We start from the raw sequence: 11,785 nt of genomic DNA on the forward strand, positions 1-11,785 counted from the left end.
GTTTCTGGCCCAGTTGCTATGACTTTCTGGTGTTTTAACACATTAGTTTGGTTCAGAACTAACTTTTTAAAATAGCAAAGTCACTCAGCAACACAAACAAACTACGGGATTGAGGCAGCGGTTGACCAGCAAACCTCAGGATCTGTGAGGTAAAATCCCTGTTTTAGTGAATGTAGTCTGGTGTGTGTGCTGTTTGTGGTTAAACCAAAAGGATCTTCCAGGTCTCTCTCTGTAGGGATCCTTTCCATGATGCTGTCACACACTTAGAATAACACTCTGAGCCTGTCAGTGGATCAAACAAGCTCTTTTAGTGGACAGTATTTTTAAATTATCTGCAGTTGCCCAAAAGACATTAAGAATCTAATGCCACATAGAACCAGATATTAGTCACAGCCCAAGACATTTTACTGCTTTGTACTTTTCTTAATTAAGGTTTTCTTGAATTTAACATTGTGCTGTTTGCACTGTAACTCAGCTAAAAGATCCTCAGTTGGGCAGCGGTGGTAGAAATAGTAAAAGTAGTAGCACTATAAAGTAGAAATACTCTGTTACAAGCAAAAGTCCTGCTTTGAAAATGTTACTTCAGCCAAAGTAGAAAAGTACCAGCATGAAAATACAGGAAGTATACAGCATTATGCAGGAAATTATATATTATTGGATTATAATTATTGATGCATTCATTTGTTTTAATGTTGCAGCTGCTGAATGTGGAGCTAATTTTAATGGCTTGACTTCCTTATTGATATAATAATATAATGTTCTTATTCATTGTGTGTTTTATTGTTAATCTGAACCTGCAGAGTAACTAAAGCAGTAAAAAGTACGATATTAGTTTATAAAGTAAATGTACTGTAATGTAGAAAACTCCTCTCCATCCTTCGGTTGCCGTGGAGATACATCACCAGCTGGCCCCGCCCACCTCTTTTCCCATTGGCCCGTTCCTGCGTCCTCTGAAAAAAACGTGGCTGGTGATTGGCTGTTGGCGGCCCTTACGTCACCGCTGCTCAGACCTACGTAGCCTAAATAGGGAGCTAAATCCAGAGCGAGTCAGTGCGTCTGCAGGGCTTCACTCAGGTCCGCTTTTCCATCATAACGCATCACGAGCGCGGTTAGACAACATGGGAAACCCTCGAGTCTTCTTCGACATCACCATAGATGGCGCCAATGCCGGCAGGATCATCATGGAGGTAAGATAAGATGTTTATTGGCATGTGTCACACCAGTTTATTTCACCCATCATCATGATTATTGATCTATAAATCAGCTGTGAGGCCTTAACGTCCACCTGTGTGACGCGCTGAGGGGCTGCAGCTCACTCAGACATGTTGCAGTGCGTCAGGATCCCTCCTGCAGCTCTTAGGCTTCCATTTTGGTCGCCTGTTTTTTGTTTTTTTTATTTATTATTTTGCATTTCTAACATCTTGACATGGTCCTGATTAGTTGCACGGATGCAGTTAACAGCAGTTAAGTCGTACAAACGGTGCATATTGTGATGGAGACGCCCAGCAGCAGCAGACAGACAGTTAAACAGGCAGTTAAACAGGCAGTCAGGCTGTGAATGACTGGAGATGCAGCCTGTCTCATGTGTCTTGAAATGATGAATCAATCAGTAGCTATTTAAATCTTTTTAAGGTCATATTTCAAAATCAGAATCAGCTTTATTGCCAATATTGGTGCATAATCAAGAAACACAAGTAGAAAATATAGATATATATATAGAGAGAGGAGAAAAACATTCAGATGTGCACTTTATCTCCTTACTGTCTGTTTTCAGCTCCTAAAATTGCAATTTCAATTTCTTTGGACAAAACAAGACATTTCAATTTGTCATATTCAGCTTTAAGAAGTTCTTATTTTATTCTAGAAACCTTTTTACAGACAAAACAACTAAATGAGGAATTAATTAAATTACAGTCGCAGCCTGAAGAACAACATGTCCAAGGCAACTAATGCTGGTGATTCAGGACTAAAGTCTTGAGCAGTTTTAGCAGCTGAGATAAAAAAGAAGTCTGTTTTGTTGCAGATTTGAGGCTCCGGACATTTTAAACCACCTCCCAAAGGTTTAATATCTCAGTCTGTGCATCATGCATCCGTCCTCCACCCACTTCGGCTCTTTTTATTTTCACTAATCGAAGCGTCTGTGTTTTGCAGCTCCGGGCTGATGTGGTCCCAAAGACTGCAGGTGGGTCGGCTTTGACAGTGAGGAGAACGCTTTGTAAGTTGACTGCACGGGGCTGCTGCTCAGGCTCGTCCCTCGCGCCCTAAATGGATTCATGTTTGGATGGGAAACTATGCGTCCCCATTAATCCTCAGCCCAGCGTTTATTCAGAATATGGGTCGAGGCCGCAGAGTGTGAAGGAATCGATGAAAAGAGCCTGAATAGACGGTTGACGAGTGTAAAGGAAGAGGAGAATAAGAGAAAGAACTCTTGTTTGTTTGTTATTGGTCGTTTCCAGCTGTGGCTGACAGAAGTGTGTCGGAAAGGACAACCTGCACAGTGGTGGACTGACTGACTGACTGACTGACTGACTGACTGACTGACTGGGCTTTCATTGCCTTTGTTAGGTATATGACCTCATTTCTGTGCTTCCTTTGTGCCTGCACTCGTCTCTCTAGAGGCTCAGATACTGTACATGGTGCTGTTTCTGTTTCTCCCAGGCTGCTGGAGAGGAGAGCAGTTAATGATGTTCTCACTGCTTCCTTCCTCATCTGCAAGGAGAAACCTGCTCGTGTCCATCACAGAGCAATGCAGCAGAAGCTCCACAGCCGTGGGCGGATTACTGAGCAGGCCTGCCGGGGGCTCGGGGGGCCCTGCAGAGCCATAATTTCTATTGTGTGCCACAGTGTTTAGTATAACTGTCAGTGTGGATCTTTGCACAGGCGTCAGACCGTCTCTGGTCGGCTCCGTTGTGCCGTAAACACCGAGGGTCGGCTGCAGCGTTCCCTGCAACAGCAACACAGATGCAGAATCATCACAGAGAGACTGGACGCGTATAAAAGAACTACAAATAGATTCAAAACGAAGACGAAGAGACGAAGGCTTCCAGTCCAGTTAGGATCTACAGCAGTGTGGCAGATGAAATATTTAGTATTCAGCAGCCTGCTCAGTGACCTCAGGTGGTTTGTGTGAGAGGTTTGCTCTAAAGCTGTGATTCCACCAAACACAAAGCTAATTACAAAGACGTGAGAAGACTGTGGGAGAAAAAAGAGAGCAGACAGAAGAGGAGAGTGCTGGAGAGAAGCCAGAGAGGAAGCTGTTAGTCCGGAAAATGTTCCTGGAACTTGATTCTCGCTCTCGGTCGTTCTTTTCTATGAAGCAACTTAGCACGAGCACCGTTCCCGGCTCTCCTGTCGCCATCCTCACTCATGTGAGTAAACAGAAATGATCCAGATCCAGATCAGATCAGAACACCTCAAGGTGCTGATCACACTAGAAAGGTCACTGTTATCCTCCAGTGCTCGGCATCACCGTGTTGTGATCTGTTGGCCTTCCCATAGATGTGCACTCTTTTCTTGGCTCAGGCAGCCAATCGACTCGAGCGAGAGGCGGGCTGTACTTCCTGCTTTAGTGCTGGTAGGAGCAGGATTTAATCAGATGAGATATATAATTCATGGTTACAACATTATGGAGTTTAATCTACGTTCTTTAATCTACTGCTCTTCCTGCTGAGCTCACAGCTGTAGAGACACATCTGATCGTGGTTTATTCTCATGTTGTAGTTGGTTTAAATCAGTGTCTTTATTTTGCAGAGAACTTCCATGCTCTGTGCACCGGAGAGAAAGGTTTCGGCTACAAGGGCTCCACGTTTCACCGCGTCATCCCTAAATTCATGCTGCAGGTACAGTGAAGGCAGGGAAGCGTCCAGGTCCAGCCTGAGCTGCTCCCACTCACTCTGAGTCACCTCTCCTCTCCGTGTGCTCCTTCCCTCAGGGCGGGGACTTCACCAACCACAATGGAACCGGAGGTAAATCCATCTACGGGGAGAAGTTTGCCGACGAGAACTTCCAGCTGAAGCACACGGGCATGGGCACGCTGTCCATGGCCAACGCCGGGCCCAACACCAACGGATCCCAGTTCTTCATCTGCACGGCCTCGACCGACTGGTGAGCCTCACTTTGAGCCGCTGCAGGCGGGTTTGAGCCGCGGGCTCGGATGTCCCTCTCACATACTAATGGCCTCCTGTCCTCTGCAGGCTGAACGGGAAGCACGTGGTGTTTGGCAGCGTTGTGGAGGGCATTGATGTTGTCAAGGCGATAGAGAAGCAGGGCACAAAGAGCGGCACTCCTAAAGCCAAGGTGGTCATCGCCGACTGTGGTGAACTAAAATAGTGAACAAAGCTGCTTCAGTTCTCCCGTCAGAAGAATCCTTTGTCGTCCACATCCCAGTGAACCTTTGAGACGGTGTATATCTGCAGCATCAGTAGGAAAAACACCCACGTTCTCCTCTAAACACCTTTTCTCCCGCGTCAGCATTTATTGTGTCATATTTTCTACCTTCTAATTTGCTCTTTGAGGACCATATTTGTTAACAAAATCTAAATGAAATGATGGTGGTGGTGTAAATAAAACTCACTGAAAGCTTCCTGTGTGTTCATCCTCTCTTTCCAGAACACTTGATTTCTATATTTTAATGTTAGAATCTGATTAAATGCCTGTTGGATCAAACCAGTTGTGCTCCGACTAAAACTTTATCATATTTTATTATTGCAGTCGACTCATTTTACCACTAGAGGACCTTTGTACAGTCCTGAGGAAGTATTCACATCCTGTTAAGTAAAAGTACAAACCTACGTAGAAGATTATGAGCACATGTTGGTACATTATTATTATTATTATTATTATTATTATTAGATGTTAAACTGTGGCAGCTTCTCCTTTCTGTAGGTAGTAGTAGTAGTAGTGGTACTTTCAGCCTTTTCTTATTACAGGTGTTATTTCACCATTAGAGGTCGTTGTAGATGTGAACTTAACGCTGGTGTAATAACTCAGGAGAAAGTTTTGGAACAGTTACAGTGAGGACCTGTCTGCTCCTCCGTCACCGCTGGGGGCCACAAAACATTATCATCTCAAAGTGAATGTACGGGCAAATATGGAATACCTGAAAGAAACCAACAACAGACTGACCACAGAGGGAAAACACTGCATCATGGTGTGGTTAGCTGTGAGTTCATGTTTCCTGGCAGACTATCAATTATTCATTAATGGTGTGTCTGTTGAAGGAGCTGCTGAAGCTGCGTCTGATTTTCTTCCAGGTTCTGTGACACATCTTTGACCCACTGAAGGTGTGATGGAGAAGGAGAAGTGAGCGTTCAGCAAATAAAGAGAAAGAAAAGCCACATGGGAGTCCTGTGGGGCTACGTCAGGAGCACGAGATGGTGTTAAAAAGACCAGGAGGAGGTGAGTTTTGAGCAGGACCACACACATGATAGATGGTCGCTGAGGCACTTTAAACTGAAGTACCATTAAAGTTTGAACTGGATGATGGGAACTGCATTTTATTTTCACACTTTTAACAGAAAAACAAGCTCCTGTTTTACTCACATAATATTATATGTGAGTTATATATGATATTCCCACTTCTTTCTGCACTGAAAGGCCTTTGAACGCCTCCCTGTCATCCAACAGATCATCATCTTTAGCTTTAGAGAAGGAAGGCAGAGACACAACAGCACACCAGAAGGTCCATTTAGTGGTTGTTCCAGAGCTTTCAGCCATAAAAAGCCTTTATTCACAGAGCACCTTTTAACACGTAAGTGTTATTAAAACATCAGAAACAGAAACACAACTAAACAATCAGACTGTAAGAACATAAAACGCTGGTGAGAGTCATGTGGTGCGTTCAAAAGCTCCAGAACATCTACTAAATGGACCTGAAGGTGCTGCCTCCAACATTTAGAGAGAACTTTTTTATTTTAAATCCTTTAAGAGCTCCGTCAAGAAACATCTAACTTTAACTCCTAAGAATTCCTTGACAATTCACAAACACTGATGAAGATCATGAAACAGGTTTGAAAGCTCCAGAATAGCTACTGACTTATTATTATTATCAAATACAAGGTTTTACACTGATAAAAATAGTTTTAAATATCTATTTAATAGAAGACACAGTGTATGGGCTCTGAGAGAAGGTTCTTTTCTTTTATTATTTCTGGTTAGATACACAATTTATCAAAACAAAGTTCAAAGTCATCAATGCTCAGTTTTATTCACAATAAAAACATAGAAACAAAAGTCTAAAAACCAACTTGAAGTGTACAGATTAAGGCATCAACATCTCCTTTGCCAGTTTCTCCTTCAAAGAGAGTGATACAAAAATAAATAAATCCAAAAGAAGTCAAGTTCTCCTATAGAAAGGTCTCTGTAAGAAAAGAAAGACGTTACGAGAATAGAAACTGTAATTGAGACCGACGACCAATCACGGCACAGTAAAACCACAGGTACAAAACACACAGATCCAGTACAGCAAAGGTAAAGATCGTAGCGGTCGAAGAGGCCGGAGCGCTTTCACGGATACATTTCACCTTTTTTAACTGAGTGGCTCGAAGAAAACCTCCGGAAAAAGGCAGGACATCGTGGTATTTAACAAATAGATGCAACCAGAGAGGAGTTTAATGGGCCGATTCTGGACTTTAGGATTAACGTCATGCCTTCACGATTAAAATCCAAATATTATACAAAATGAGCCAATTCAGAATATGAAGCATGTTTCATGCTGTGGAGTGTCGGGGGGGCGGTCTGCTGGTCCCCAGGTAGCCAGCTACGATGCAACTGGGTGTTAATTAACACACAATACTGACGAGCCGTCCAGATAGTTTACTGCTCTGCCTTGTTTCCTAAGGCCACGATACAAAATGTTCTGTAAAGGAATGGTTCGACATTTTTGGGAAACATTTGATTTCTTGGCGAGAGTTCGACGTATTTTATTTTAACTTCTGCATCTGTGACTAAACTCCTTTCCTAAACCGAACCAAGTAGTTTCGGTGCCTAAACGTAACCCAACTGCAGCTGTTTCACAATCCGTCACATCTTATTTGCTTTCTTGTGACGGGTCCTCCTCCCTCCTTTAAGAGGCGCTGAAAAGGCTCCGATCAGTCACTGGAAAACAACCTATTGTGTTGTTTAGTTATTATGCTAAGCTAAGCTAAGCTAAGCTATCCTCTTCGCTAACTCTTGGCGGGAAAGCGAATGAGCATATTTCCAAACAAATCGAAGTAAACCCTCGACATCCCCACACACTGTACAAATCCACCGGTGAGCCTTTTATGTACATTTCCCCTGTCGGGAGCGGAGCTTCACCTGTTCTCCATCCTTAAAAACGGCACAGACAAACACCACGAGTCACAAACAGTTATGTTCCAGACACGATACTTGAGGTAATCATTTATAACACACACACACACGAAGGGTATTTGAAAAGCTGGTTTAAATTTCAGCATTGGATCTTCTGTTGTTTTTCACTAGCACGAGGACACGAGCCTCACTTTAACACCGAGACAAAAGAGCGGACTCTGTAAAGACTGGTGCACGGCACCGAGCGCTGTGCACGCTCCCCTCATCAGGGCAGTTGGTAGCTTTTGCAATGGCACATTTGCGGTATTGTCTCCCACTGCACGTCTCCTCTGAACGCCTCTTGTGCTGGCATATTACAGGATCACTTTACAGAGTACCAGAGAGCACTGCACAGCTAACAGTCACTGGGAGGGTGGAGTGACACACCACACAGGAAGCTGTTTAAAAAGCCTCTTTAGAGTACGATGCTGAGTGTGAAGCTCCATTTGGACTGGATTTATTCCTCTGGGGGAGATGGGGGCTCTGGTCACATTTCAGCATCATCAAACAAAAGCCGATTTAGTTATTAGCAGTTTCTGGTTGCAATATGTTCATTAAAGTACAGACGACTGTCACTGGATTACTACGATGCTGAAGAATACTTAAAAACATGATCATTCTCAAGCAGGTTCTGAAGCGTCTTTTTTTCAATGATTTCCAATCAGATTTTGAACCTTTTTCCACAAAGGACATTAAATATAATGGTATCTTCTGAAAGTGTGAGTTACCCTGAATCTGAAAATATGTGTTTCATGTCTGTGTTTTAAGATGTGACAGAGTTATGACTCTGAGAAGGAGTATGATTTAGGTTCAAATGACATCTAGTTAAGTTATGAGTTAAATTACCGAGGTAAATGTTTTACTCCTCACCCCCCCGTGTGGTGGTAATCCGGTCCAAATGGGCTTAAATCTCTACTGGATGAAGTTCAGATCATCACACACAAGATATCTAATTAAAAAAAAGCCAAGAGGGGTTGGGATCATTTGAAATACACTGGATTAAAACAATACAGTAAACTTACTCAACACTCAGCTGCAGACAGAAATCATATTATACTGTATACTGTAAGTTGCTATTCACAAACTGGTCACAGATAATAATTGCGTACAGACTGTGACGACACTGTAATACGATAATCAACAGGCTACATAACTGTGCTGGTTTAGACCTGGACTACAACTAGTGTTTGAGTTGTTCAGAGCACTTAATGACACTTGCTGAGTGTAAAAAAAGTCCTGCAAAGACTGAAACCGTGGGGTAGAATCACTGAGCAGGAGTCTTCTCTGTGAGGGCAGAGATCTCCGGTTTAACCTCAGTTTGGATTAGAAAAGACGGGTGTGGTCACATGTAGACCTAACACAATATCAACCAGCGGGCCCCTTGGATCCCAACCCTGAGCTCCGGGCTGACTGACAGGACCACCGTGAGCGATAACATCTCTTAGCACCCGCATGGTCTTACTGGTGGCAGTGGTCGGGGCTTTGGACTGAGAGCATCTCCAGTGATTTGGTCGGTCGTTGAAAGTTGTTGGACTTTTCTGTGATGCCGTCGCAGTAAAGCATCAGGTTTAAGTCGACTGGAATGGTCTGAAGTTGGATTAAAAAGAGGAATGAGAGAACTTTATTCTCTATATGATCCACTGGTTCCCTGCACCTCTAGGAGCTGTGAGCTGTTTCACCAAACACTGGTGATGTTTGTGTCTGAGACTGTTTTGGTTTTCAGTAACTGTGCAGAGGAGAAGCAGGCTGGATGGGACGCCTGTGACGCCCTCATGTGTTTTATTCTAATCGATTTGGAGGTCTGACGAGGTCAAACTCTTGACTTAAAGACTTCAAAATAATAATAAATATAGTTTCCTTTATACTTTGGTCATGATCTAGTTTTTCCCTCCAAATAAGTATATTTTTGGGAGGGTGGGGGTCACACCAGGAAGCTGCACGGCTACATTCGTGCATTCGTCTTCTTGGAATATGTGGAAGAAACACATTAGCCGGCTGTTTTTCCATCTCACTGTCCGGACAGGAAAAAGCACAGAAAGCCTCTCTGATGTCCTCCCTTCACTCTCCTTACCTCCATCACCCCCCACAGTTTATTCTAAAGGTGTATTTGGTACTGACTCTATAACACTGTTGGACCCTCTGCTCAGAGGAGAGACTGCAGCTACACTGATTCAGCTTAAATACGTTTAGTTTGACGTGAAGTTTTGGTTTTTCTTACTTTCGGCCTTCAGAATGGAGACTGTCACTGACTGTAGATCCGTTCGAGGCTCATCAGCGATCAATCACACTGACTGGACTTGACCTCTAAGTGACAGTTTACATCTTAAAGGTCCCCTGTGATGCATATTATGTGTCCCGGTGTGGCTACAGGTCGGCAAACTGTGAGAGAAGACCGTCGTGTCCAATCCCTCCGGCTCCAACCGGAGAATTGGAAAACCTGCCCCCCCCAGCCGTCCACCATTGTTTCTTCCTCACTAACGAAGACGCGGAACGCGACCACGAGGCGGCAGGTTGTTTCTGTCCTTCTCAAACGGAGCGTTCACACACGTCTGGCGTAGAAAAATAAACCTCCCGTGTAAACTGAGCTCCACGTGCAGGGTGAGCTTTAGACGGGCTTCACTGCTCGTGAACAACTAAAAACATACAAATATAAAATGAATAAAGCATCATGTCGGACCCTGCTGCCGCTCTTGGTCCACTAGCTGCTACCTCCACTGTGTGTGTGTGTGTGTGTGTGTGTGTGTGTGTGTGTGTGTGTGTGTGTGTGTGTGTGTGTGTGTGTGTGTGTGCGTGTGTGTGCGTGTGTGTGTGTGTGTGTGTGTGTGTGTGTGTGTGTGTGTGTGTGTGTGTGTTTTCAGCTCTGTGCCGGTGTCTTGCGGCTCTCCCTCAGGATGCCGTCCAGGCCGTTGAGCTGGCGGAGGAAGCCCCGGTTGGGGATGACGCCGCGGTGGTCCTTCACTGTCTTGATGGCTTCCACCAGCGTCAGGTTCTGCCGGATCATCAGGTAGGCGAGCACCAGCGTGGCCGAGCGGCTCACACCCACGGTGCAGTGCACCAGCACCTTACCTGCACACACACACACACACACACACACACACACACACACACACACACAGGTGAGGCAGATTAACCCAGAGGAGCCCACAGGTGTCACACACCTTTTACATATCTAACTCCAGATACTACACTTCCTGGTGCAGTCATGTGACCCAGTGACCACGATTAACACCTGAGACACAACCAGCTAGTTTTTGATATTAAAAGGTGAGTTTCAGACTATTTAACAGCTCTAATCCTGTCCTGGATTATCATTAATCTGCCCTGACTGTATTTTAGGAAAAAGATGATATGAAACAGCTTCTAAAAACATATTTAACACTTCAGATCCTTTCAGTCTGTTTTATGTCCCCATTATTCTACTTAAAGGAGAAAAAGAGTTAAAGCAGCAGTTTTAACAACAAACAGCAGATTAAAAAATGCTAAAATGACAGAAAGGTTTTTAAACACTCAGTTGTGTGTTCGTTCATGTGACGTCATTTAATCCCTTTTTCTCGACACTAAATATCTTTACAGCAGCTTCCAGGAGCTTTAACGTAACTTTCGGCTCATCGTTCATCGATCAGGCTGCAACTTTTTACTGTTTCAGAGACAGTTTGTCTGCTATGAAGGTGGATTTACTGCACATTTTATTATCTTTAATAGTTGTATAATCTTCACTGCAGCCTCTATCTTATAATTAAACTAACTTCTTAAAGCATTTTTATGTTTTATATTTTAAACGGTGATTCAAACTGAGACACTTTGGTCTTTGTTAAGAAGGAACAGATTAAAATCGTTCTCTAAAAGGAGAAAAAACTTCTTCACACTTTGTGCAGTAAAAGGAAAATAAATGTGGATTTAATTTTAGAATTAAAAGAACTTCTGGTCAAAGACACTAATAATTATAACACACACACACACACACACACACACACACCTCCGCTCGTCAGGGCTTTGTGGATGAACTCGGCTGCAGGGTAGAAGTTGACGCTCATGTCGAAGGTGGGTGAGTCGTGCGCCTCGATGCCGTGGTAGGTGACGTTCATGCCGGCGTAGTACTCTGCTCCACCGCGCCACTTACTCTGGGCACAGTTCAGGATGTGAGTGATGCCCAGTTTGGAGAGCTCACGGCGGTCTGATGCAATGTCTCTGCAGAGGAAGAGGAAGAGGAGGAGAGGAAGAGGAGGGGAGAGGAAGAGGAAGAGGAGAGGAAGAGGAGGGGAAGAGGAGGGGAAGAGGAAGAGGAAGAGGAGGGGAAGAGGAGAGGACAGGAGAGGAAGAGGAAGAGGAGGGGAGGAAAAGGAGAGGAGAGGAGGAGAGGAAGAGGAGGGGAAGAGGAGAGGAAGAGGAAGAGGAAGAGGAGAGGAAGAGGAGGGGAGGAAAAGGAGAGGAGAGGAGGAGAGGAAGAGGAGGGGAG

General features: G+C 44.2%; 2 protein-coding genes across 2 annotated transcripts in view; one reads left to right on the forward strand and one right to left on the reverse strand.

Moving 5' to 3' along the window:
* The first annotated feature begins 1,064 nt into the window (after positions 1-1,064).
* Positions 1,065-4,508, forward strand: ppiab (peptidylprolyl isomerase Ab (cyclophilin A)). The gene is made up of 5 exons (XM_070850125.1): positions 1,065-1,187; positions 2,152-2,182; positions 3,751-3,839; positions 3,932-4,104; positions 4,194-4,508. The coding sequence occupies exons 1-5, from the start codon at positions 1,119-1,121 to the stop codon at positions 4,327-4,329; spliced, it is 498 nt and encodes a 165-aa protein (XP_070706226.1). The 5' UTR covers positions 1,065-1,118; the 3' UTR covers positions 4,330-4,508.
* Positions 4,509-10,183: 5,675 nt separating this feature from the next.
* The window catches only part of LOC139219009 (dual specificity protein phosphatase 26), a 2,481-nt gene continuing 879 nt past the window's right edge, over positions 10,184-11,785 (reverse strand). Inside the window, exons 2-3 of the mRNA XM_070850776.1 lie at positions 11,306-11,517; positions 10,184-10,395 (exon numbers count right to left, since the gene is read on the reverse strand). Of these exons, the coding sequence (XP_070706877.1) occupies positions 10,184-10,395; positions 11,306-11,517 (424 nt within the window). The remainder of the gene's footprint in view (positions 10,396-11,305; positions 11,518-11,785) is intronic.

The sequence above is a fragment of the Pempheris klunzingeri genome, chromosome 19 (genome assembly GCF_042242105.1).
Source record: "Pempheris klunzingeri isolate RE-2024b chromosome 19, fPemKlu1.hap1, whole genome shotgun sequence".
Classification (NCBI taxonomy): domain Eukaryota; kingdom Metazoa; phylum Chordata; class Actinopteri; order Acropomatiformes; family Pempheridae; genus Pempheris; species Pempheris klunzingeri.